General features: G+C 41.0%; 1 protein-coding gene across 3 annotated transcripts in view; it reads right to left on the bottom strand.

Moving 5' to 3' along the window:
• LOC100084563 (ethanolaminephosphotransferase 1-like) overlaps positions 1–26,356 on the bottom strand; it is a 79,624-nt gene that overhangs the window by 28,385 nt on the left and 24,883 nt on the right. For all 3 annotated transcript variants that reach the window (XR_003760811.2, XR_003760812.2, XM_029068420.1), the window contains exons 4-7: positions 16,772–16,840; positions 14,450–14,558; positions 12,611–12,679; positions 3,762–4,030 (exon numbers count right to left, since the gene is read on the bottom strand). Coding sequence is in view for 1 of the 3 variants with exons in the window: in XM_029068420.1 (XP_028924253.1) it covers positions 3,762–4,030; positions 12,611–12,679; positions 14,450–14,558; positions 16,772–16,840 (516 nt within the window). In the remaining 2 variants the exon portion in view is untranslated. The remainder of the gene's footprint in view (positions 1–3,761; positions 4,031–12,610; positions 12,680–14,449; positions 14,559–16,771; positions 16,841–26,356) is intronic.

Here is a 26,356-nt window from a genome sequence, read left to right as displayed (position 1 = left end):
AATCACATAGACTTGGGCTTGATGGAGAGTTTTGCCCAAGGGGAAAAGAATGAGTTCAGTGCACTTGATTTTTCTTAACATTAGCATCACCATTCTAGGAGGTGGTCTCCATTCATCTTTTCCAATTCTCCAGCTCATTCACTATGATTAAATCCTAGTGGTTCCCAAATTTCTTGGCTTCATGACATTTCTCTCTCCCCCTTCGCTCCCCCATGAGTTTGCAAACCCCTTTCTTCTCTGGCCAGGTAGGAGGAGGGGGTCTCCATCCCCTACACTATCCACACCACCTGAAAAAAATCTAGGACAGGAAGGCAACCATTAGTGAAGTATCACTTTCTAGCCCTCCTTTCCTCTCCACACTGGCAAAAAAAATTGGCCTTCTTCATGTACTTCCAGGTGCCCTCCCCTGATGCCTGAAAACATTCTGTAGTTAATAGGAAACCTCCTAAAACTTCAACTTTGCCTCCCAATGAACCCTCAGTTTAACCATAAAGCTCACAACCCTACCCCTGGAAATGTTCCATTTTCACAGAAGCATTACAGCCTAGTGGAAAAAGCAAGGGCCTGGGAGTCAAGAGGACCTGGGTTCTAATCTTTGCTCTGCCAACTGCCTCCTTTGTGACCTTGGGCAAGTCACTTTACTTTTCTGTGCCTCAGTTCCCTCATCTGTAAAATGAGGAATATCTGTTCTCCCTCCTACTTAGGCTGTGAGCCCACGTGCAACAGGGACTGTGTCCAATCTGATTAATTTGCATCTACCCCAGTGCTTACAACATCTTTGGGAATTTCTTTAACACCCATAGAGGCTGCATATAAGATTGTGTTGCACTCTATAAAGGTAACTTAAATTGGTGCATAATGATGGTGGCTCATATTGGCAACATTTTCCTCTGTTATTTATGACTATGATCCTAAACTGAGCTGGGAAGAGTGCATGGCAGTGGAATTCAACCAGGCAAGTACTAAGATGTGGAGTGAGATTTGGACCCATAAACCACAAACACTAATTTTTAAATGGTTCAATACCTGGGTGAATTCATTCACCTCACCAAGGACTTAAACCTAAGTCTAATAATACACGGGAGTTCTACATTATTGTTCTTATTTCAATGCAAATTTTAAAAAAAACCTAATGACCCACTTATTGCCAAATCCAACAGACTGGACTCCATCTTAATCCTTCTTGATTTCTCAGTTGCCTTCAATACTGCAGACCACCCCATTCTCCTTGAAACATTATCTTACCAAGACTTCACTGGCACTGTCCTCTCCTGGTTTCTTCTCCTTTCTGACGGATCCTCAACCTCTTTCGCCGGTTCCTCTTCTGCCTTCCACCCTCTAACTGAGGGAGTCCCTCGAGGCTCAGTTCTGGGTCTCCATCTATATACCCATTCCCTTAGAGGACTCATTCGCTCTAATGACTTCAACTCCCATCTCTACGTGAATGATTCTCAAATCCTCCTCTTCCTTCTGTGTCACCCTTGCACTTAGACTTCTACCCTTTATTGCCCACCCTCAGCCCCACTGCACTTACGTACATATCCGTAATTTATTCTAATGTCTGTCTCCCCCTCCAGACTGTAAGCTTCTTTTGGGTAGGGAACAAGTCTACCAAATCTGTTATATGGTACTTTCCCAAAGTGCTTGGTAAGGTGCTCTGCATGCAGTAAAGAAGCAGCATGGCTCAGTGGAAAGAACCCACGCTTGGGAGTCAGAGGTCATGGGTTCGAATACCGGTTCTACCGCTTCTCAGCTGTGTGACTGTGGGCAAGTCACTTAACTTCTCTGTGCCTCAGTTATCTCAACTGTTAAATGGGGATTAACTGTGAGCCTCACGTGGGACAACCTGATTATTCTGTATCTACCCCAGCGCTTAGAACAGTGCTCTGCATATACTAAGCGCTTAACAAATACCAACATTATTATTATTGACTGAGATACATCCCCAGCCCTGCCCTCTCTCTTTCTGTGCAGTTTTATACTCCTCTACCTTTCAGGGCATCTCTGCTTAGATGTCTTACCAACACCTCAAATTTACACTGTCCAAAACGGAACTCTATTTTCAATCATATTTATTGAGTACTTACTGTAGTCAAAGCACTGTACTAAGCACTTGTTATTGCACATCTTCCCACCCAAACAACCACTAGCCTCCCTGTCTTAAAAGTCCATAATCCTGACATTATCTTCAATTCATCCCTTCCATTCAATCCATATATTCAACCTGTCACCAAATCCTGTTGTTTCTACTTTCACAACATTGCAAAAATCTACCCTTTCCCCTCCATGCAAACTGCCTACTATGCTGATCCATGCACCTATTTGCCGCCATCAGCCTCATCATTAACCTCCCTGCCTCCTGTCCTTACTTCACTCTGCATCCCCAGATAATTTTTCTAAAGAAAACCTTCAGTTCACATCTCCCCACTCAAAATCCTCCAACTGTTAGCCAAGCACATCTGCAGACAGAAACTCCTTACCATCGGCTTTAATACACTCAATCAGCTTGCCCTCTCCCTGCTGAATTCCTACTACAGCCCAGCCCAAATGCTTTGCTCCTCCAAAGCAAACCTTCTCACACTGTACCTCAATCTTGTCTATCTTACCAATGTCCTCCTACTGGCCCATAACTTCATCTCCCTTCATATATGACAGATCACCACTCTTCCCACCTTCAAAGCTTTATTAAAATGAAATCTCCTACAAGAGACCTTCCCTTATTAAACCCTCATTTCCCCTACTCCCTTTCCCTTCTGCATCTCCCATGCATTGATAGTCACCCCAACCTCAGCCCTACAGCATTTATGTACATATCCATAATTAATTTTAACATCTGTCTTCCCCTCCATAATTTAACATCTATGACCCCATCTAGATAAAGTCCTTTGTACTGCACTTTCCCAAGCGCTTAGTACAATGCTCTGCACACAGTAAGCACTCAATAAATACCACTGATCAATTGATTGATATATATGAAAATAGAGTTTACATCATATTGTAGTTAAGCTCCAAGTGTGGGGCGGAGGAGGAGAAAGGAGAGGGTAAAGTGCTTAGGTGCTACTAACTTTTTAAATCCTGTCACTGGCAGCAATGACATTTGCAACGCTACAAAGACTGAATGCTGTGCAAGTACTAAACTAAACCTCATAGATGTGAATTTTAAGTTTATTTCAATGTTTTTTAAAGTGAGTGTTAAGTGCTTATTTTGTGTCAAACACTGTTCTAAACATCAGAGTAGATACAAGTTGGACTCAATCACAGTCCTGCATGGTCTCATAGTCTAAGTAGGAGGGAGAACAGGAGAACTGAAGCACAGAGATATTAAACAGTTTGTCCATGGTTGCACAGCAACCATTTAGCAGAGTCAGGATTAGGACCCAGGGCCTCCGAGTCCTTTAACCCGGAGCAGACCCTATCCACCACCAGCATAGCATAATATCTATGAAGTAATAAGTATACTTATCAGTCATTTTAGTTACTGTGATTCTCTCAAGCCAAAGGTCACTATTTTATTTTTTTTAATTGTCTGTTTCATGGGCAGCAAAAGGAAAAGAACCTTTTCTACAAAGCCACTCTGAAGGTTGGGATTTACAATATTTCCCTTCTATAAGAAAGGCAAATCGATCCCATCTGAACATCTAAACATTTCATCTCCAATCACCAATAGTCTTTGCCCAAATTTGTCTTCTTACATGTAAACTCTTTAAACAACATTAGAATACAAATAAACTTAGAATAGAATTTAAAAAACAAATTCTTACCACTTGACTTAGATCGTATCCCCAAGGGAGAAAGAGAACTCCAGTATTATATTTTTCCCAGTGGGAAAACATGAAGTTAAACAAGACAACGATCAGCGACAAATACATCGTGTGCACAGAAACTCCAGGAGTCCCCTCTGGACTTGCACATGCAGAGAACCAAGAGAGAATGAAAAGGGAGATAGCCCAGCTATCCAGCCCATGATCAAATAGCTCTCCTAAAGGGGTACAGGACTGAGTCCTCCGAGCATGTTTCCCATCTATAGAATCTACAAAGGAAAGAGAAGAAACCAAAAATCAATAGTATATTGGTATCTTTTGCTGGTCAAAGCACATGGAGGTCTAATATTGCCTAATTTTGACACATTTTCTTTCTATAAGATACCAAATCTTAAAGTGGTCATTAGTGCAGACTTGTTTATGTTTGTCATACTGTAGTAGTAGACTAGAAAATCTATTAGTAAAAATGTTAACTGCACATAAGCACTATGTTACTAATTCTTCTGGTGTCTTCGGTTGCTCTTGGTAGTAAATTAGGCACTTGGGAAGGGCATTCATTCTTTCATTAAAGAACTGCTTAGTTTTTTGCAGTAGAATGTCCTCAGAGAGTGCAACAATGTAATGAACAGTCCCCAAGGGAGATGATGGTAAAAATACTATTTGTTAAGCACTTACTATGTATGTGCAAAGTGCTAAGCGCTGCAATATAATCAGGTCAGACACAGTCCCTGTCCTACATGGGGCTCACAGTGAAATTTAACACTCCTCCCAAAGTGCCTCATTTATTCTCAAGGAGCAAACTTAGGTCCTTAGAGAAGGAAGCCTGTTATTTATTGGGATTTTTAAAAATAACGTAAATGCTATGCTTCACTTCATCGGGAATATGTCTGAGGTAGGACATCAGTCGTTCAATCGTATTTACTCGGTGCTTACTCTTTGCAGAGCACTGCACTAAGTACTTGGGAGAGTACAATATAACAGAGTTGATAAACACATTCTCTGCCCTCGCGAGTTTACAGTCTAGAAGGGACACATTAAGGATTGTATATTCAGGGTGTGAAATTAATGTGCAGTAGAAGCTTGGCTGATTGGGGTTTTTTTTCTTCAACTACTTGCAAGGCTTGCATTACTGGCTTCCACTCAGCGTTGCAAACACTGTTTGGACTCATTCACATTGCTATGACACTTTGAAAAGTGAAGATATCTTACAATAGAGGGAATTCTGAGGAAGTCTCCTGAATACACTTGTTCACATTTTTAATGAGGAATTACAAAAATACAAAAAAACCTCACTAATTGTGACAATCTGCAATTGCCTGGTACTTCTATGGAAACCAACCCCACAATCAGAATCAGGAAGGAGGGTAATGTGTTTATCTCATCTGAAATTTTCAAGCAGGGGAGGAAGGGTTACTTAGACATTTGCACAGGAAGATTCAGAGGATTTCCTACTTGGACTGAGAACTCCTTGTGGGACAGGGACTGTCTGACTTGATTAACTTGTAACTATCCCAGCACATATAACAGAACTTGGAAACATAGTAAGGACTTAAATACCATTAAAAAACCCATAAATCTCACTGAGCATTCAGATGATACATAATCTTGAATTAGGCATTTAAATTAAAAATTAGAGATGAATTGGTCACTGTCTTCAAGAAGCATCAGATCTAATTCAACTCCCCCAGGTTGAGGAAAAAGTTCATGGGCTTTTATTCATGTGAATCCTCAGGTGGCTAAAGAACAGATTCTCTAGTCAAGAACAACAATTAACTTGGATGCTTTGAGTTATTCACCAGTGTTCCCCAAAATTAAAACATAAAACTCCACTGATCACCAAAATCAAATCTAAACACTAATGCACAAACATAAAATCAGGTCATAATCTCCAATGGCCAGCTCTCTTTCCCCTTTTAAGTTTCCAAAAGCATCAAGAAACCCCAAAAGACAATCTTTGATGAGTTCAGCCTCATTTGGGTGGCAATTACTTTAGTCAGTTGTGCCACAATGTCCCAGGCAAAATAGATTAGGCACCACAATTGGATTACTCAATCTGAAAGTTCATGCCTTTATATTAGACGCAGGAATGCAGTGTTTATTCTTCCCTTAACAACATTGTTAAAACAAGAGTCTACACCCTAGACTTCAGAGTTATCCATCCCAGCAAGTCAGTCAGTCAATCGTATTAAATGCTTTCTATGTGCACAGCACTGTACTAAGCGCTTGGGAGCGTACAATATAACAATAAACAGACACTTCCCTGCCCAAAGTATCCTCATAAGTTTGAACTGTAAAAAGTATATTACAGGCCCCATTTTAGGCATAGGGAAACTGAGGCCCAAGGAAGATTTTCTCAGATATGAATCAGGGAATTGAGACCCAGGTCACTGACACCTAAGTGATTATTTATCACCCTACTGGCCCTTCAAACACAAATTCAAGGAGCCGGGAATCAAAAATCCTCCACATTCTTAGCCTAGTTTTGAGTTAAAAGTTTGACTTTCTGAAAGGGTACCCATTTGAAATATAAATTCCTTAAAAAGGAATTTCATAGTTTGCTTGTGTCTCTTTAATGCTTTCCATGATGGGTGATCTACTCCTTTTAAGAATGCATCAGGACCAGCATCAGAATGTTGGACATCTTACAGCCCATAGATATTACCCTGCGAGTCAGTACTTACAACTCACTTCTATGTGGCAAAGTAACTGAAAAATGACCTCCTTCTGATACCATCCAAACAGAAATATTTTCAGCCTTCTTTGCAGCTTTAGGGCAGTGAAAGGCTGACTCAGGGGTCATATTGGTGCCAAGATTATTATTATTGATGATGCTGCTGATAATAATAATAATAACAAAAGTAAAGCTTCTGGCACAGAGATTTCTCCTTCTGTACACTTAACATACAATCAATCTGGTCTCCCAAGTACCCAGGACTCAGAATAGGATAAGTATCTTTCCAAACATACCCATAGACTCTACTTTCTTTAGTTGTTCAAAAAGGGATTTGGCAAAAAAGGACCCACTCTGATGAGGTCCCCATCTACCAGTAAATTGAATGGTTTGTCTTCTACTCCTGTCCCTAAAGTAGCATTTTTCCTTCTCCCTTCCATTCTGCATTACCCTTGCATTTGGATTTGCATTCTTTATCTCCCCCTCCCTCATTGTGGGCAGGGAACATGTCTACCAACTCTGTTGTACTGTACTCTCCCAACCGCTTTGTACAGTGCTCTGTACACAGTAAGGGCTCAATAAATACAATTGATTGAACCAAGCATAATAATATTTGGGGAAAAGGACATAAATATACAGTGAGCATGATTTAGGAGGCTGCACAGATGCATTTCTATCATTTTAACCCAATTTAAATGAAATTAGCAGAGAAAGTGCCATTTAAAAAATGGACAGATAGGGGAAAGGGACAAGGAGAGATACTACTCCATCCAGTGCTCTCGACTATAAAGGTGATAATGTCCTGTGGTCCTTTACCCAAAATGTACTTCCTTCATTCCATTTTTTCCTTCTTCATGAGTGTCCTAGTTGAATATGATAATTACCGATTCCTTGAGGGGTAAGACCACAACCCAATATCGCTTGAAAAAAAGGGATAGGATAGGCACAAAGCATTCTAAAAAGAAGAATCTTGTTCTAGCTTTGAACAGCTTGGGTTACATGAATTTCATCTCTTCACGACCTAGTCAGATTCTGGATCTTTTGGGAGGCTGGCATCAAAATAGTCACAGATAATGTGAACTGCAATTCACTGGAGATTGTGAGCTGCACAACTCCAGGGTCCATGAATGGAAGAAATGGGCTATTAAAAGTCTGCATGAGAAACTGAGGAATTGACAACCAAGTCACAGATCCTCTTGTTTACCCAAGAGCCTAACGATAAACTCCCTCTTAGTAGTAAAATGTACTACAACATGAACAGTAAAGTGATAAACAGAACCTACTAAATAGATGCAGCTGCTGATTTTACACATCTTCCAGGATTTATTGTTAATTAATCAATGGTCTTTATTGACCACTTATTGTGTGCAGGATAGTGTACTGAGTGTTTGGGAGAGTACAATTCACAAATAAGAATTTTCACGTACCGCAAGAAGTCTAGGTTTCTCATCCAATTCATTTATACTTCTGGCTACTACTCCATCCCTAACCCCATTCTTCCCAAGCTTGGATAAACGATGCTATGTGAATACTGAATGTATTATCATTATTTTAATAGGAAATGATCCACTTGTATTTCTCTAAAAATACATTTGTGAATTAAGTTGTGGGAATACCATATGTAATTATACTTAGTAGAAATTGAATGCAAACCTCAGTAGCAACCTAAAATACTTAGAAAAATGGAAATAGATTTTCTAATGAGTTTGAAATTTAAGATGAAATTCTACAATGTTCTGAAGGACTAATTCTTTCTAATGAAGCATTAAAAATTTCCAGTTTGCCTTATATGTCTGTTGCCCTCTCTTCTCATCCCTTCTCTTTAGATTGTGAGTTCCTTGAGGGTCAGGAATTTTCACCTGAACATTTTCCCCAGTCCCTAGTACAGTGCCCTGAACCAAGTAAGCACTTACTACTACTAAGGTCGATCAAACCCTACAAATTAGCCAAGACCCACACTCCTTACTCCAAAGAAAGTTAGCTTGGGCCTAAATAAAGGAACCAGAAAGGCAGAATTTTAATGAAAAATAGGAAATATTCATTCATTCAGTAGTATTTATTGAGCACTTACTATGTGCAGAGCACTGTACTAAGCGCTTGGAATGTGATCCAACATGGTAAAGTCTTCTGATTATTCGAGCTAGTCTACTTTTACAGTACCATCAGAGATCACAATCCTAAATATGGGAGGAGTTGGAGAAAATTTTGTGGCCTGCTAAAAAGTTTCCCCATCTATATGAAATGGTAGTCTTGTTGGAATTTGTTGCAAGTGGATTTGTCTAAATATTTTTCCAGCGTCTACACTGAATACATTGAGTTGGTTTTGAATTCTTCTTTGGCCGCTTACTCTCAAGTGTTGAAAGAATTCCCCTTGGGGAGGTGGAAGGGCCCAAATTTCTTTAGAAAATTGTGCACAAAGGGTATTGATTTCCCTTAAGAGTACTCTTCTGAAGCAACCCTAATTTGCATGGCCAAGAGATGGCAGCATTTACTCCTAAATTTTGCTACGATGTCCATGTTTTCCTGCACGATATTTATAGACTGCCTCGTTCAGACTCTGAATTGCTGAACCAAAGAATGAGGGAAACAATCATACGTACTCTGTTGGAACTGAACAAATTCTTTTTCCTAGAAGAGAGCTTTTCTCTAGTTTGTTTTCAAGGAGCTCTGATAGCAATATCTTCTTCAGTTACCAGCAGGGTACTGCTAAATTGAAAATGTAATGCCTCGTTGAACAGTGAGGTTTATTAGGCAAGAGAAACAAAAAGAAAAAGGAAAAATGAGGAAATTAAAGATTGGAAAGGCAATATGCCATAGATAGAGCTCGTTGTGGTCAGGTAACACATCTACCAACTCTGTTATATTGCACTCTCCCAAGCACTTAATACAGTGCTCTGCACACAGTAAGTACTCAGTAAAAATGATTACACACACACACACACACACACGACACAATCTCTGTCCACATTCAAAGTTGATTCTACTGATGAAGAAAGTATAATGATGGACAAAAGAATGACTGAAGAAACCAAGCCATGACCAAGAGTCCCTCACATTATGCATTCATTTAAAATCTGCACAATCAATAAATGTTAGCTAAAACTGTAAATGAAAACTTGCTATAAAGTAAATTTCTAAAGTTGTGTTTGCTTTAGCTAGAGAGAATACAGTGATGATGATGTATTTATAATGCTTCTGTTCCTTATCGCTATGAGACCACACTTATCACATCGAGATTTCACTTAATGTGTAAAACAACCACGCAAAACAGTAAGAGCAGGATTAAATTGTGTTGAAATTTAAGTAGCCTGTGAGCAAGAAATAATTTTAATAAATACTGAAAACACAGCCCTTGACACCAGTAATCAATTCAAGGTATTCACTGAGCCCTTACTGTGCACTGAGCACCTGAGAGAGTACAATATAATAGTATTGCATTGGTTAAGGTTACTGTGAACACTGTTTTCAGATGCATCTCCTTGATAATGATAGGCTCTTGGAAACTGGTAAAAAGAAAAGTGGACTATTTTGAAAAAACTATCCACTAGGTTAATATAGGTAGGTTAAGATGTGCTTTTTTTGTGTGATTAGCAGAATGCCTTCAATTACCTCAATTTTCCTTCATCCTGACATTCCATGTTCACACATTCTTTGTTTACTGGGCTCAATCCAGACTGTCAATATATTACAGTTTTACCTACAAAGATTTTAAGAGTCTTTCTGCTTAAAGAGGTTGCCTTGTTTCAAATACCATGGGTTTGCCTTCAAGCTCCTATTAAGTTTAAACTTGGACAGATTCTCCTTTAAACCTTACCTGGATGTATCTGGTCTCAAGATGTCTGCTGAAAATTCATTTCAGCTTCCCCAGAAAAGGCAAGTGACCTTCCACAAAACTAGGGGTCAAGTTATAAATCAAATGGTGGAGCCTACTGTGCCTGGGATGTACATTTAGACAAGAGACAGAAAGACAGCTGTCCTGGGCATAATTTAGTCAGCCCTCTGCTGATAGGAATGAAACCTGGCAATTTCCCATTGATAACACCAAACCTGGGAACTGTCCTTACTGCAATTTAAAATCGGAAATATGGATGGGAGCATTGGCCACATGGTCAGGCCAAGATAGCCTCCTCTGCCTTGTACTGACACCAGGGAATCAAAATCATGACATGTATATCTCTTAAGGCAGATCTAGGGCAGTAGTAATATAATATGTACTAATAGTATTTATTCAGAGCTTACTATGTGCAGGTGTGGAGACCACTGTACTGAACACTGGGAGAGAATACACAGGTGGGAAATAGTAATAATAATAATAATAATGGTATTTGTTAAGTGCTTTCTATGCACCAAGCACTGTTCTAAGCACTGGCACAGATATAAGGTAATCAGATTGCCCCACGTGGGGCTCACAGTCTTAATCCCCATTTTCCAGATGAGGTAACTGAGGCACAGAGAAGTTAAGTGGCTTGCCCAAGGTCACAGAGCAGGATTAGAACCCATGTCCTCTGACTTCCAAGCCCATCCTCTTTCTACTAAACCATGCTGCTTCTCACTATGCTTAACAGATACCATAAATAAAAAAAATAGACAAGGTCCCTATCCCTCTGAGGGCTCAAAATCTAAGAAGTAGTGAGCAGGCACTGACTCTTTGTGCCAGAGTTTGGGTCAAAACATTTCTAGGAAGCCACTGGCCCTCACGTTGGAAGGAGCTGAACCAACCTGAATTGAGATGGGAGGCCAGGGCTGAATGACTCCTAAGAAGCTCAGTCTCACTTGTAGTCTCTGACTTATCAATCAGTGGCATTTACTGAGCACCAGTAACACTTATTGAGTACTGTACATATCCTTAGTCTCTGCTCCTTTCCCTACCTGTAATTTATTTTAATGCCTGTCTCCCCCCCTAGATTATAAAATCCTTGAGAGCAGGGATCATGTCTTCCAACTCTATTGTACTGTACTCTCCCAAGTTCTCTGCACACAGTAAGATTTCAGTAAATACCACTGACTGACTGGTGCCTTACCCACGATATGAAATTGGAGGGTCATGGTTGTGCTAATTGGATCAGATTTTTTCTGTAGGAGCCAGGATGGAGGCCCTCCTACAAAGGGTTCCCCAGAGCCCAGGACTGGTTCCCTTGGGCAGCAGACAATCCTGACACTTAATTATTCAGAGCTGATTGTTTTTCTCCTTTAACCCTTCTCTTTCCTTTTCCCTGGGAAATCTGTGCCTTTCACTCCCCGTTGCACACAGTAAGGATACAGAGTCCTTTGTTGGGGAGGTCATTGTGTGTTAGCTATTCTTAAACTTGGTTCCAATTTTCAAATTTTTTTTTAATGTCTATCAGTAAATTGAAGCAAAATGCCAGGGAACTAGCACCCTTAATTTGTGTCATGTCTATTTAGAAAGAAATAGGCTGAGAGCATCTTCTTCTCCCCCTAAATGGCATCCTTGTAAAATTGGGGGAGGCACTAGTTTATATTTGGCCCAGTGAAATTTTAAAATTGGAGAAGCAGCGTGGCTCAGTGGAAAGAGCATGGGCTTTGGAGTCAGGGCTCATGAGTTCGAATCCCAGCTCTGCCACTTGTCGGCTGTGTGACTGTGGGCAAGTCACTTAACTTCTCTGGGCCTCAGTTCCCTCATCTGTAAAATGGGGATCAAGACTGTGAGCCCCACGTGGGACAACCTGATTCCCCTATGTCTACCCCAGCGCTTAGAACAGTGCTCGGCACATAGTAAGCGCTTAACAAATACCAACATTATTATTATTATTATTAAAATTTGCCCTGTGTAAGTCTCATCATTAATATTTATAGACTGTAATCTCCTTGTGGGCAGGGAATGTGTCTACCAACTCTGTTATAGTGTACTCTCCCAAGCACTTAGTACAGTGCTCTCTGCCCACAATAAGTGCTCAATAAATATAATTGATTGATTAGTCTTTCTATGGGAACAAAAACTGCAATAAATGAAAAGATTTCATACAAATTAAATTCTGTTCTACAGGGCAAAGAAAATTTTGACTGATTCTTGGAAAAGTGAAAGACCTATGAGGAAAAACAACTTTCAAAAGTAACTGATCATCAAACAGAATTACTGTTAGAAACCTGCGCTACTCCTGAAACTTTCACATTTTTGCTGACAAAGAAATGCTAAGCTTATTTAATAAAGTATACTTACCTAAAGTGTAAGCACAAAAGGTAGACAGAGCAGCAAACCACCACACCCAATTTGGAATACGTCCAGAACCTGCAAAAACAACATGAAAAGTCAGTTCAATCAACAGATTCACAAAAAAATCAAAAGTTAACTTCTAATATCTATTATCTCAATTACAGGATAAAAGCCTTTCATTTTTAATGATGCTCTCAAATCAGCAATCGTAAACATAATCCACTTTACTATCTTGCAGGAAAAGTAATTAGTACACTCACCATCCAAAACGTGCTTTTATTACATATTTTGGCTAGTAGATCTAGAGGGAATTAGAAAACGATCTTGTGAGAATGCATATCTATCTGGTTATAATGTGATGTAGGAACAAACAGCTGTGTTCGTGGTGTGGTGCCTTCTGAGGTGAGCTTATTAAAACACAAATTTTCCTTCACATGTAGTTGGACTATAACCATCATACTGTAGGGAAACTAACTGAAGTATGAATGTTACAGGTTTATATCCTATTTTCTTCCTTCCTAACCCCTGCTCATGTTGTACCTTTCTACTCCTTAGTCCTTATTCCTCTGTCTAGGACATGAAGAAACTCTAGGAGAACTGTGCATGAGAAATGATGTCATTCCAAACTAATAGAGTACCTGGCAGTAACAGAAGTTACAAGAGGTTTTGCCTAGAGGGGTTCTAGATGGGATTAGTTTCCCCCAAATGGGAGGACATTAATGCCACCAAATTACTCTACAAATTCAATTTGCTTTTTAGTTGCCTTAGGAGAAGACCCAAAGTACAAGTAACTGCCACAAAATGTCATAAAAGGAGGAAGCAACCAAGCTGGTTTTGCCTTTGGTTCAGAAACCAGGGGAAAAGTTAAGATTCTATCTACTATTTAACTCTTTGGGAACACTCCTGAAGACTCTTTCAATTGAAACGTTTGAGGGAGAATCACTGTTACTGTTGGTGGTGTTCCTGAGATGATAGGACCTGTACAAAACATTAAAATACACAGTCACTGCCCTCAATGTGTGCCTTCACAAAGGGCAAAATAATAATGGCTACCATATGTATTAGCGGCTAACTCTGGGCCATAAACTGTGCTAAGCACTGGCCTAGAGGAAAGACCATGGCCCTGGAAGCCAAAGGACCTGGGTGCTAATCCTGGATCCACCACTTGTCTGCTGAGTGAGCTTGGGCAAGTCACTTAATCAATGGCGTTTATTGAGTACTTACTATAAGCAGAGCGCTGTACTAAGCACTTGGGAGAGTACAACAAAGTTGGTAGACATGTTCCCTGACCACATCGAGCTTACAGCCTAGAGTCTTAACTTCTCTGTGCCCCGTTTCCTCACCTGTAAAATGGAAATTCACTACCTGATTTACCACCTACTTATACTACAAGCCCCATGTGAGGCAGGGACCTCACAGCCTTAATCCCCATTTTACAGATGAGATAACTTAGGCACAGAGAAGTGAAGTGAGTTGCCCAATGTCACACAGCAGACAAGCAGCAGAGCCAGTATTAGAACTCAGGTCCTTTCATGTAATTTACATCCCTATCAGCACAGCTCTCTGCTTTCTTAACCTCTTCCTGTCATCACCTTCCCTAGAGGCACCTCCTCCAGCCTTCATTTCCTCCCACCTCCTATTCAGCCTCTTCCCTTTTTTCAGGGAAGAAGAAAACTTGGTGGTCTCCATCTGTCCTTCTCAGAGACATGGAAACACTGCCACACTTTTCCTTTTAATGGAGGGGCAAGGGAAGGGTGTGGGAGAAGGTCAAGTGAGGGCAGGAGATATTTGATATCTGCTTTATAACCCAAAAATACTGTCTGATCAAGAGAAATGATCCATTACCTGATGCAGAATAATCCCAGTCATAAAGACATAATATCAAATAATTAATCAAAATCAACAAGAATCCAGAAAAGGTAAGCAGATTAGGAGCAATCCACAATGGCACTATCTGAAAAATACAAAACAAAAAGCAACAAATTAAAACATACGGGCCTTAACGGGTTAGAAGTACTTACTCCTCGTCCCAATTCTCCCCTTCTTCACACACATCTACATATATCCCATGATCCACTAGTTTCCTGCCATCATCGGTGATCCAGCTTTCATGCAGATCACATCCAGTGCAGTGAGCCCAGTGAACAGTAGCTTCTAACGCTGGAGGCAGGGATTTTAAATTAGGAGACTGATTATACTTGTCTGGGAAATACCACTAAATACATTCTGACATTTTAAACCACAGTGCCAGGATTGAAGATGAGGTAATGCCAAATGAAGACAGAACCTAATACTAAAATTTAGAACTGTTAACTTGAGGAATAATAGTTCTTCTGCCCAAATTAACTAAGGGGACACCATTTATTTCTGAGACCATTCATTTCTGAGATCCAGCTCTTCTTTGAGAGTTTCTGATTTTCCATTAGCTGCCTTGCTCAGCTCAGCCTTACCCTAGACAATTCAATTTTAGGTGTTGCCTCTAATTCATATATGGTGCCCTGGCACAGGTGCTTTCCCATTTTTCAGGGCTCTATTGCGGTGAGTTCTCCAAAATTTGTTGCACGTGCTAGGTCTTCACAGATAGGGAAGTTCTGTTAGTTTTTCAAAGCCTCCACTTCAACATAGAGGCAGCATGGCCTAGTGGAAAGAGCATATGCCTGGGAGTCCTGTCAAAGTCACAAGACCTTTCCACCTGATTTAAGAATGGGAGGACCTGGGTTCTAATCTTGAGTCTGCCCCTTCTGCTGTGTAACCTCAGGCAGGTCACTTCACTTCTTGTGCCTCAGTTACCCCACCTGTAAAGTGGAGATGAAACCTTACTCCCTCCTGTTTGGATTGTGAGAGGCTGTGTCCAACCTGATTATCTTCTATCTACCCCAGCACTTAGTACAGTGTTCGGAACATGCAACCCACTTTACAAGTACCATAGAAATAAAAAAATTTTTAAAAGTGGTGGTCAACAGGGATGGGATCAGAAAGAGATTTCTCCCATTCCTAAATCAGGTGGAAATGTTGTTTTGACTTGAACAGACTCTTCTCTATTGGAGTGGCTCTGCTCAAAAATGCAAAAGAGACTGATGAACCTGCCCTATTTACGATAATGTTAAAATCCACCAAAAACATTTATCTCTGGAAATGGAGAGAGAAGTGTTCAGTGGGTGGCAGGAGCAAGATAAGGAACAACGAGCATATTAAACATGTGTAGTAGAAATGAAAGAATAAATAATAAAGGCTCTATCATCCATAAGGATCCTGAGGCAGCCCTAAGAACATCTCCTAGTCCTTCAGGCATCCAAGTGAAGTACTGTGGCCTAGTGGAAAGAACACAGACCCAGGAGTCAGGGGACCTGGGTTCCAATCCCAGCTCCACCACTTGTTTGCTATTTTACCTTGGGCAAGTCACTTAAATTCACTGTGTCTCAGTTTCCTCCAGCACTTAGAGAACAGTGCTTGGCATACAGTAACTGCTTAACACACACCACAATTATTTTACTAGTATTATTCTTGAACTAGGTAGGGTTGCCTGGCTCAGATAAATATGTCAACCCCTTGAGGGTTCCCTGGGCTGCCTAGGACTCTTACTGTTTTCCTAGGGGACTTCCAATTCTCAAAGAATTTGGGGATTTTGGAGGAGCTAGCTGAGTCTGAAGCTGCCATGAATCTACACCCAAGATGCCAATTCATCATGTTGTCTAATGTCCTCAAAAAGGTGCAGAGCAAAAATTTCTATTAGCAAAAATGTCTAATTTAGTTTTTGAAGAAAATGCCCTGTGGATTAAATCCAAGGTGGGTTAAATTGCATTGGCAATATGCCTGCGACTGACAATCAAGTAGGCAAATGAAAGAACTGTTCTGATGAATGATACAGCATGATGACGACATTGTGAACTGAGCAATTCAGTTAACTCAATATCTGTACAGCATGGGGACTTAGAAGCACTGAAGTTTCTCCACACGTGCCAATGAATGTTCTAAACATAGCCATCATGAAAAAAATCGTCTTGATTGTACTGGTTCTTAGTGGACCCTCCCAACTAAAGGTGTATCTTTTTTGTTGCTGGTAGGATTTTTTTTTTCCTCCTAAACCCTCAGATCTTCGATTTCACTAATGCATCATCAACACTTAACACAAGACAAAAATATTTGGCAACTTGATATAAAGTTTACCTTAACAATTCTGTTCCAAAGGTGTTGCATAACATACACTGATAAAGGGTTTGTATCAACAGCATTGTACTGTAAAGGAAAAAGAAAATGTAGATCAGTTATTATGTCTGACATTCACAAGTCTGATGTGAAAAAGACACTACTGGCATATGATAGGTTACAGCCCCTCCACAATATGCGCAGCTCTGGGATACATCCCCTTTGCTGATTTACACTAGGCCCAAAACACTTTCAAGCTCTGCAAGCAAAATCTATTCTGTCTTGCTCCTTCTATCCTCTTCTTTTCCAGCAATGTACCTGCTCCCTTTCTCCTTGCCTCAAGTACTTCATCTGTAAAGCAGGGATTAAGTCTTTGATCCCCACCTAGGACAGGGACTATGTCTAACCTGATTTTTTTGTATCCACCTCAGCACTTACTACAGGGCCTGCTACATAGTTAAGTGCTTAAGAAATGTTATTATTGTTATTAATAACAAGTAAAACAGCAAAATAAGATTCCTCTGATTTTCCTAGCCTCAGAATTATATTACTAAACAGCTCTCTAAAGTAAAAAGGCAGATGTCTTCCCCTAACTGCCCAGATGGAGCCACACTTTAATTTAGCCAGAACCTGGCTCTTCAGGCTCATCAAGTTTCCAAGATTCACCTTCTCTCTCTGGGAAGAATTGCTGAGGCCTTGGGCCTGGTTTATTTAAAATTTTCTCCCTGTTCCTAGTACTGGCAGTCCTATGAGTAGCTTACAACCTCGTAACTTCATTCTAGGTCCCCCCCAGGTCAGCAGATTTCATGGAGAGGAAAACTGAGGCAAAAAAGGCAGGCGACTAGAACTGAGTAGTAGCATCGCCTAGTGGGAGAAAGCATGGGCCTGGGAGTCAGAGGACCTGGTTTTTAATCTCGGCTCCACCATTGTGTGGCCTGGAGCAAGTCACTTAGTTTATATGGGCCTCAGTTATCACATTTGTAAAATGGGGGTTAAGACTACGCACCCTACGTGGGACAGGAACTGTGTCCAAACGGATTATCTTGCCTACACCCCAGCACATTGTTCAGTGCCTGGCATATACACAAGCCCATAAAGGAAAAAGGGGAACAAAATACTTTCCACAGAACTAGAATTAATGTTTCTATTCTCTGGGCTTTTATTTCAACAGTCAGACTTTTAAATCATTTTTACCATCCAAAAAAAATTTAAATAAGAAAGATTTAGGCCAGGGGCATTGAAAATAATCCAATTTCTTACAGAATATCTCATAATGCAAAGGAGATAAATTCTCTAGTGGCAACCAATCCTAGGGAAGGTGGTGGCCAGATCATGGTATCCATTTATGTTTACCTCTTCCAACCTCCTGGACTGAGATATTAGGTGGGGTTAAGATAACTGGAAGAGGTGGGATGATCATTTACCACCAAAGACCACCCACTCCTCCAGGAACACTCCTATTTTACCATCCAGCTCATCCCTTAGGGGAAAAATTGGCCCTAGCTCAAACACTTCATTCCTCCTAAGCAAACAAAACCATGCCTCACTCAGGTCTCTCTGTGGTACCTCTCGGTGGGACTCCCTCAAAGTTCAGTCCTGGGTCCCCTTCTGTTCTCCATCGACACCCACTCCTTCAAACTTATTTGCTCCCATGGCTTCAACTATCATCTCTACAGGGATGATTCCCAAATCTACTTCTCCAGCACTTAGATTTCTCCTTCTCAGTAGTCTCTCATTTCCTCCCACTTTGAGGACATCTCTACTTGTATGTCCTGCCAACATCTCAAGCTTACCGTGCCCAAAACAGAGCTCCTTATCTTCCCACCCAAACTCTGTCCTCCCCAACACTTTCCCATCAATGTAGGCAACATTACCAGTAATGTTCAGTCTCACAAGCTCATAACCCAAACATTATCCATAACTCATTTCTCTCATTCAACCCACATATTCAGTGTCACCAAATCCTATCGGTTCTATCTTTAAAACACTGCCAGAACCCGCTTCCTCTCCTTCCAAGCACTTAGTACAGTTCCTGTCACATAGTAAGCACTTAAATACCGTAATTATTATTATTAAATACCACTGACTGATTAGGTTTTAGCTTCTTTTGTATGCTCCCCTAAACCCTGCAGAACACAGCAGACAAGAGATGCTCAGGCAATGCTGTTTTGAAGGATGAGGGGATCACTGGACTTGTATACACCCCAAGTTGCAAGTCTCAACTTCTGGGTTTCAGTTTCCTCATGTGTAAAATGGGGATGAAATACATGTTCTCCCTCTGAGACTGTGAGTCCAATGTGGGACAAGAATTTTGTCTGACCTAAATATCTTGTATCTAACCCAGCTTTTAGCACAGTACTTTTGGGAGGGACTCTTCCTCTTGGAAAGCCTACATCTCAGTTATTGGTCTGTCTCATTACTCAGGCCCATTTCCTTCGGTAGTTAAGGCTTGGATATGGAGATCTAGGATCTCTGAGCACCTCAGAGCAGGCAGGTAGGGAAAAGTAAGGTAAGGAGGGGGAGGTCAGGGCATCTTGGTGAGGTGCCTGGTAAGTTGCAGGCAGTTTCACTGTCCAACTCCCACATCTGTGACCAATTCCCCCTTCAATTCCTGGTTAATGTTCCCCAGGAAGCAAATCAATGGGAAGATGGAAAGAAGCGTCATTATCCTATACTCACAATGAATACATTCAAATTTTTAAAAACAGCTGAAAAGAGAGTTCTAGCCATGCTTGACAGAAACAAGGACGAGAATGAATTTCTCCCTCTTCCTGTTCTTGAATTTCATCTAATTGCTCATGAGATAATCAAATCTTTTTGTTTGAAAACAGGCCTTCCTGAATAAATGAAGCAAATTACCTGATGTTACTAATGTTATAGAGAAAATCAAAAGTAAAAAGTGCCTGGCTCCTGGAACACAGAGAACTGAAGGTCTAGTTTAATAATACCCTGGGGGCTTTTAGCCAAGCCTCAAAACCGGTTGCTAATTCCGGATTTTCACCATTTGTATTTTAGTAACTTGTTGCTATTGTGAATGAAAACCCAATTTTAGGTTTTATTTTCTGGGCTGATAGAGAAACCAGTATACTGTTTTAACTGGGCCTGATTGAAGGGCAGTCTATTTTCCCTCAGTTTCTAGTGCACTGATCCCCTCATTAGGTAAGGTGGTTTGTCAAGGAGAGGCAGCTTCATTACTCTGCTTCCCAGGCCTCATCTGAAGCTCCTAGGTGCTCATGATCTGGCTAGTCCTGGTGGAGCCCAAGTCACGAAATTAGGCTGCAGGGTGTCCTGGCCTCCACACTCCCCTCAAACCCTAAAGCACTTTGAGGTCCCCTGCCACCTCCTTGGGAGGGGGATCACCCCACTGGTAACCTAGGACCGCCCCATCTCAATCCAATCCTCCTAAAGGGGTTCAGGAGATGAGAATCAACCCTGATCTCAATGTGAGTGGAGAAGACTCAAGACCATTTTAGGACTAGACTCCACCCTGGGGTATCAGGGAGCCTCAGAGCTTGTCCACTTTCCACAGTGACGTTGCTGAGGCCTAATGAACAATGGGGGAGGCAGCATTGCCTAGCAGAAAGATCATGGGACTGGAAGATAGGAGAACTGGATTTTAGTCCCAGCTCTGTCACTTACCTGCCCCTGGGCAAGTCTCAACTTCTGAGTTTAAGTTTCCTCATGTGTAAAATGGGGATGAAATACACGTTGTCCCTCTGAGACTGTGAGTCCAATGTGGAACAAGAATTGTGTCTGACCTAAATATCTTGTATCTAACCCAGCTTTTAGCACAGTACTTGGCATGTAGTATGTGCTTAAAAAATATCATCATTATAATTATTATTATATATTGGAGGATGGCAAGGAGGGGAGTGGATGCGACCCGGAGGTAGGGTGATGGTGAGAAGCACTACCAGAATGTGTGCACAGGCAATGGTCAAATGGGATAAACCTAACAGGCTGAAAAAAATTTACGGAATCCACAGGAATTGCAAGACTCCAGGTGCGATTTGATTAGTCAATGTCAGAAGAACTTCATCTCACACTTAGTCATGATTCATCACAGAAGGCCTAAAAAGTACTAGATTATTCACAGCCAGGGATTTTTTCCCCCCCTATAAAACTGCACCCTCATTGGCAGCCCCAAATTGGGCAGGGAGAGTCCCAGGCCCAGAGGTTCTAAGCTCTCCCCTCACCCTGACATCGGCCTGCTGGAGACTTTGCCTCAAGGCTGCAGCACGGCAGCCTGAGATCATTGTGGGAAGGGAATGTGTCTGTTACACTGTACTCTCCCCAACACTTAGTACAATGCTCTGCACAGAGTAAGCGCTCAATAAATACGACTGACTGAAAGGCCATCTGTTGGCCACGTGAGTTTAGTCATGACAGAGATCAGAGGTGGAACCCCTTGACAAACGGATGTAATTTCCATTTATTTTGTAGGGCCAAATCTTGAGGTTCATAAATACCCATGTTTTCTGCTACTCTAGCTTCTCTGAATATGAACTGCATAAGGCCAGCATGTTTTCCTGGGTCTAACTCGGGAGACCAGGATGGGATTCATTTATAAGTGGTGCTTTCTGAGGGACTCTTAGATAGTGCTGTTAATTTTTTTCTTTCCCAAGCAAAATTCAAAAATCTGGCTAGGTAGCTTTTTGAGACCTGGTTCAAAGTTTAGGGATAAAGGATTTACATAATGAAATAGCAAGAATGCCTCTCTTCTGATGTCTGTAGCTATGGCAATAATTTGGCATCAGTTTCTATTGGAACTAAATGTGTTTACAGAATATGAGAAAAAAAATCAGTATGCCTACAGAAAATAATTGCTTCTAAAAGGCAGGATTTTTCTAATGGTCTTTAGAATATGCTGGTATTAGCAAAACACCATATTTATCATTACATTTAAAATAATCATCTATGGGAGTTCCTTTTTCCCCCCCTACTTTGCTGTTTTCTTTCCTCATAACTTAGGTCAGACACTGCACTGCATGCACTCCAGAATCATCATTATTTTCATCTGGGTCCTAATCCCAGCTTGGCTACATATCTGTTGCATGGACTTTGGGCAAGTTATTTAATTTCTCTGTGACTTGGTTTTTCATCTGCAAAACAGGGATTCAATACCTGTTCTCTCTCCTACTCAGATTTGCAGCCCCATATGGGACCTGATTATCTTGTATCTACCCCAATGGTTGACATGTAGTAAGCACTTAAATGCCACGATTACTATTGTCATTATTACATCCCCTTGAGGAACCTCGATCCTCTCTATCAAAAGGATGGACAACATATTGGATACGCCCCAAAACAGTGGAGGGTGTTAATGGAAAACAGAACACCTAGGGGATCAAATGGTAGGTCCAGAGATCATCCAGCTTACCACAGCCTCCAAATCAGGACTGCTCCTAAACTAGTTAAGATTGGCAATAGGAGACTCTATCCAAGGTTCTGAGTGGCAGCTCTCAAAGAGGACTGGAGTGGGTTAAAATTCAGAGGCTCAGAAGAACCTTCGCTTGCATAGGTTTCCCTTTTCCCTCTTTTCCCCTTTTCCCTCTGCTCCCTCTACTCCCCCTTCACCTCTCCACAGCTAAACCCTCTTCTCCCCCCTTTCCCTCTGCTCCTCCCCCTCTCCCATCCCATCCCCACAGAACTGTACTCGTCCGCTCAACTGTATATATCTTCATCACCCTATTTATTTTGTTTAATGAGATGTACATCACCCTGATTCTATTTATTTGTTATTGTTTTAATGAGATGTTCTTCCCCTTGACTCTATTTATCGCCATTGTTCTTGTCTGTCTGTCTCCCCCGATTAGACTGTAAGCCCGTCAAAGGGCAGGGACTGTCTCTATCTGTTGCTGATTTGTACATTCCAAGCGCTTAGTACAGTGCTCTGCACATAGTAAGCGCTCAATAAATACTATTCAATGAATGAATGAATAGAAGGAATTGATATGAGGCAATAGAGGAAAAGAGAAGGTTCAAAGGGAGGTGAGATTAAGAACAAATACTTTTCTCATTATTGTACTTCTGAGCTATCAACCAAAATTTAACACCAACCAGTGACTGACAGGTTCATCCCAGTATCTAAGACAACATCTCAGGTGTTGGAATAGAACAATGATAGCCATGCCTTATTGGCCTCCTAACTTACTTGCACTTTGTAGCACTATTGACAAGTAGCGACAGTAGTAACCACACAAATTGAGTCACGGAAATGGTATTTTGCAGCAAAGATTGTTAGGGATTTTCAAAAGACAACAACAGGGCGGAATTACCCCTACATTATTTAGAAATGCAAAGTATCTTACACAACATCCATCATCTGGCTGTTGTTCGTCCACTGCTGCTTGAACCACCACTCAGGGTGAATGCTGCCAACTCCCTTTGGTGTGCCCTGACTTGCTCCCTTTATTCATCCCCCATCTCGGCCCCACAGCACTTATGTACATAGTGCTAATTTATTCATTTATATTAATGTCTGCCTCTTCCTATAGACCATAAGATCATTGTAGGCAGGGAATGTGTCTGTTATACTCACCCAAGCACTTAGTATAGGACTATACACACAGACAGCGCTCAATAAATACAACTGACGGACTGACTACCACCCCACGTTCACTGTCGCTGGTGTGGGCTCTCCAATACTTTCTGGTGTTAGAAGGTCCAGGGAAGATCTAACATTCTCCCTTACTATTTCTTCCCCACCCCAGCGTGGCTTGCCTCATCCACATAAAACCACTGTTGATGCCTGCTCCGATGGTTGACAGTAGGGGATTTCACTGGCTCAGGCTTCCATTGGGTTCCACAAGAAGAAAGCTTCTCCTTGTGAATGTAATATTTCTTTGCCTGCCCCATTTTGAAATCATCTGTTAAAATTTAGTCGTTAGAATTTAATTCTGGTAGAAAGTTCACGTTAAAAAAGTAAGTTCTACATGCAATTCCTAGAGTCTCATTTGTGCTTATTACCATTTTGTGAGAGAGGACTGGTAGAATCTTAATCAGTGGAGCTTGTGCCCCTAAATAATACATAGTTTAAAGAACTAAATGTAAGAGAGTAAGTACGGGTACTGAAATATGCAAAGGATGTGGCTGATTGCACCCTTTCATAGTTGATCTGGAATTAAGAGAGCAATACTTGTGATAAATTATTTAAAAAGTTTAATGATGGCTTCAGTGCTAGAACAGAAAGAGCTAAATATCAGGCACTATGTAGGACTTGCAGTCAAATTAATGCTTTATAGGCCATATTTGCTTACACCACACATTCTCATCTTATTAGAACTGTTTTCCTTATTGCTTTGGTAGGGCCTGTAGATTCAAAAAATGTTTCTTGGTTGGGCAGAGTGACGACTCACTGAGTGAAGAGATGCACTGGAAAGAACTGAAAGGGGAATAAAATGCTAGAACACACACCCAAGATGCTTGAGAAGCTCTTCTTCCAAAGTACCTGGAAAGTATGGGATTTATAATCCCAGGAAGTTGTGTTTACTGAAAATATCAGTAAAAAAAAGGTAGGATAACTTCCTGTTTAACAGATTCATAATGGGTTATTAGAGGGAAAGTTTGAGGTGCAATAATAATGATAATAATAATGTGTTAAGCACTTAGTATATGCCACACACTGTATTAAGCACTGCGGTAGATACAGGATAATCAGGTACCATATGGGGCTCACAGTCTGAGGAGGAGGAATAACAAGCAATGAATCTCCATTTTGCAGATGAGGGAACTAAGGCACAGAGAAGTTAAGTGACTTGCCCAATGTCACACAGCAGATAAGTGATGCACTGGAATTAGGCCTGACTCCTAGGCCTGGGTTCTTTCCACTTGACCATGCTGCTTCTAACTTCATGATTCTAAGATGTAGAGGGGAAAAGACAGGAATGGTAAGTAATGGAAGCTTCTTGTGGGCAGAGAACATATCTACCATCTCTGTTATACTGAACTGTCCCAAGCACTTTGTACTGTACTCTGTACACAATAAGAACTCAATAAATATGATTACTCCATCCATAAACATTAGGAAAGATGTCAGGGAGGACAAGTACCACAAGGTTCCTCCAAGCATCCCTTTAGAGACAGAACACTGAGTTAGATGGAAGCATTCCCCAGAAATGGCATTACCAAGGGAATCTCCATCCTTGGAGATGTTTAAAGATAGCATTTTAAAAATCCATTTATTGATACGGTGGGCGATTGCCTAAAAAAATGGGGGACTAGTCTAGCTGATAACTTAAGATTCCATGTGATTTTTGTGATTGTGATTTGAAACCTGAGAGGCTATTCTTGAGAGAACAGAGGCTGAGTTAAATGTTCTCTGTGGTGGGTACAGAGGCCTGATGATAATGTGAAGATCCAGATGCTGGATTTCTATGGATGCTATCTCTTACATGTCAGCGGTCTGCAAGATCGATCCATTCTTTCTAGCTTTCCATAACCTGTCACTGTAACCGACACACACCTGACATAGCTGAAAAAAGTTCTTGGACCCCATTTGTTTTCCTCACTGTTCTAAAGCAAACAGATAGGTAAAAGAGCTTGACCAACTTTTTGTTGAAGTTCATTTAACTCCCTAGATTTTAGGAGGCAAGCAGTGTGCTCTAGTCAGAAAGACCTGGGTTCAATTCCTGGCTCAATCACTTGTCTGCTGTGTGTCCTTGGGAAAATCACGTAACTTCTCGGGGCCTCATTTACATCACCTGTAAAATGGGGAGCATCATGTGGGACCTGATTATCTTATATCTAACCCAATCCTTAGAACTGTGCCTGACACATAGTAAGAGCTTAATACCTTAAAAAAAAAAAAAGAAAAGTCAATGGGGGGAGGGGGCAGAGGGAAGCGGGCATGGAGAAAGCTACAAAAGTATCTATCAGGTGGATCATGATAACCCCAAAGTTCTTTAGGCCAAGTCTGACCCCAGAGTAGTGGTTCACGGCTCTGCTGTTCTTGGCTTTAACTTTAGTTCATGAGCTGCAGAGGTCATTAACAGCTTAGCAAGAATATGAAGATTCCCCTCTGCACAAATGAAATTTTCTTCTACAAAATTTCCTTAAAAAAAACAAAAAACCACATACAGCCATGCACATATGTCCACTCCTATGGTAATTTATTTGTATTTTGTGGGACTATAATTTTGAAACTTGAAAGCCACAGTTACAGCTGAAATGGGGTGAAGATGGAACCAACAATTAATCAATCAATGGTAATTATTGTGCACTTACAGGGCACTGTTCTAAATGCTTGGCACAGCACAAGAGAAATTAGCAGACACATTCCCTGCCCATAACAGCTTTCAGTCTAGAGGGGGAGACTAGGCTTTAAACGATGTGCTAATATAGGTATAAGCTTTACATGCCACCATGGACCAAGGGAAGCTGTCTGATCTTGTACCCTGGAGATCTTTTAAGAATATGATTCATTCATTCATTCAATAGTATTTATTGAGCGCTTACTATGTGCAGAGCACTGTACTAAGCACTTGGGATGAACAAGTCGGCAACAGATAGAGACAGTCCCTGCCGTTTGACGGGCTTACAGTCTAATCGGGGAAGACGGACAGACAAGAACAATGGCAATAAACAGAGTCAAGGGGAAGAACATCT

The sequence above is a fragment of the Ornithorhynchus anatinus genome, chromosome 7 (assembly GCF_004115215.2).
Source record: "Ornithorhynchus anatinus isolate Pmale09 chromosome 7, mOrnAna1.pri.v4, whole genome shotgun sequence".
NCBI lineage: Eukaryota > Metazoa > Chordata > Mammalia > Monotremata > Ornithorhynchidae > Ornithorhynchus > Ornithorhynchus anatinus.
This window is presented reverse-complemented; position numbering and strand designations above follow the sequence as displayed.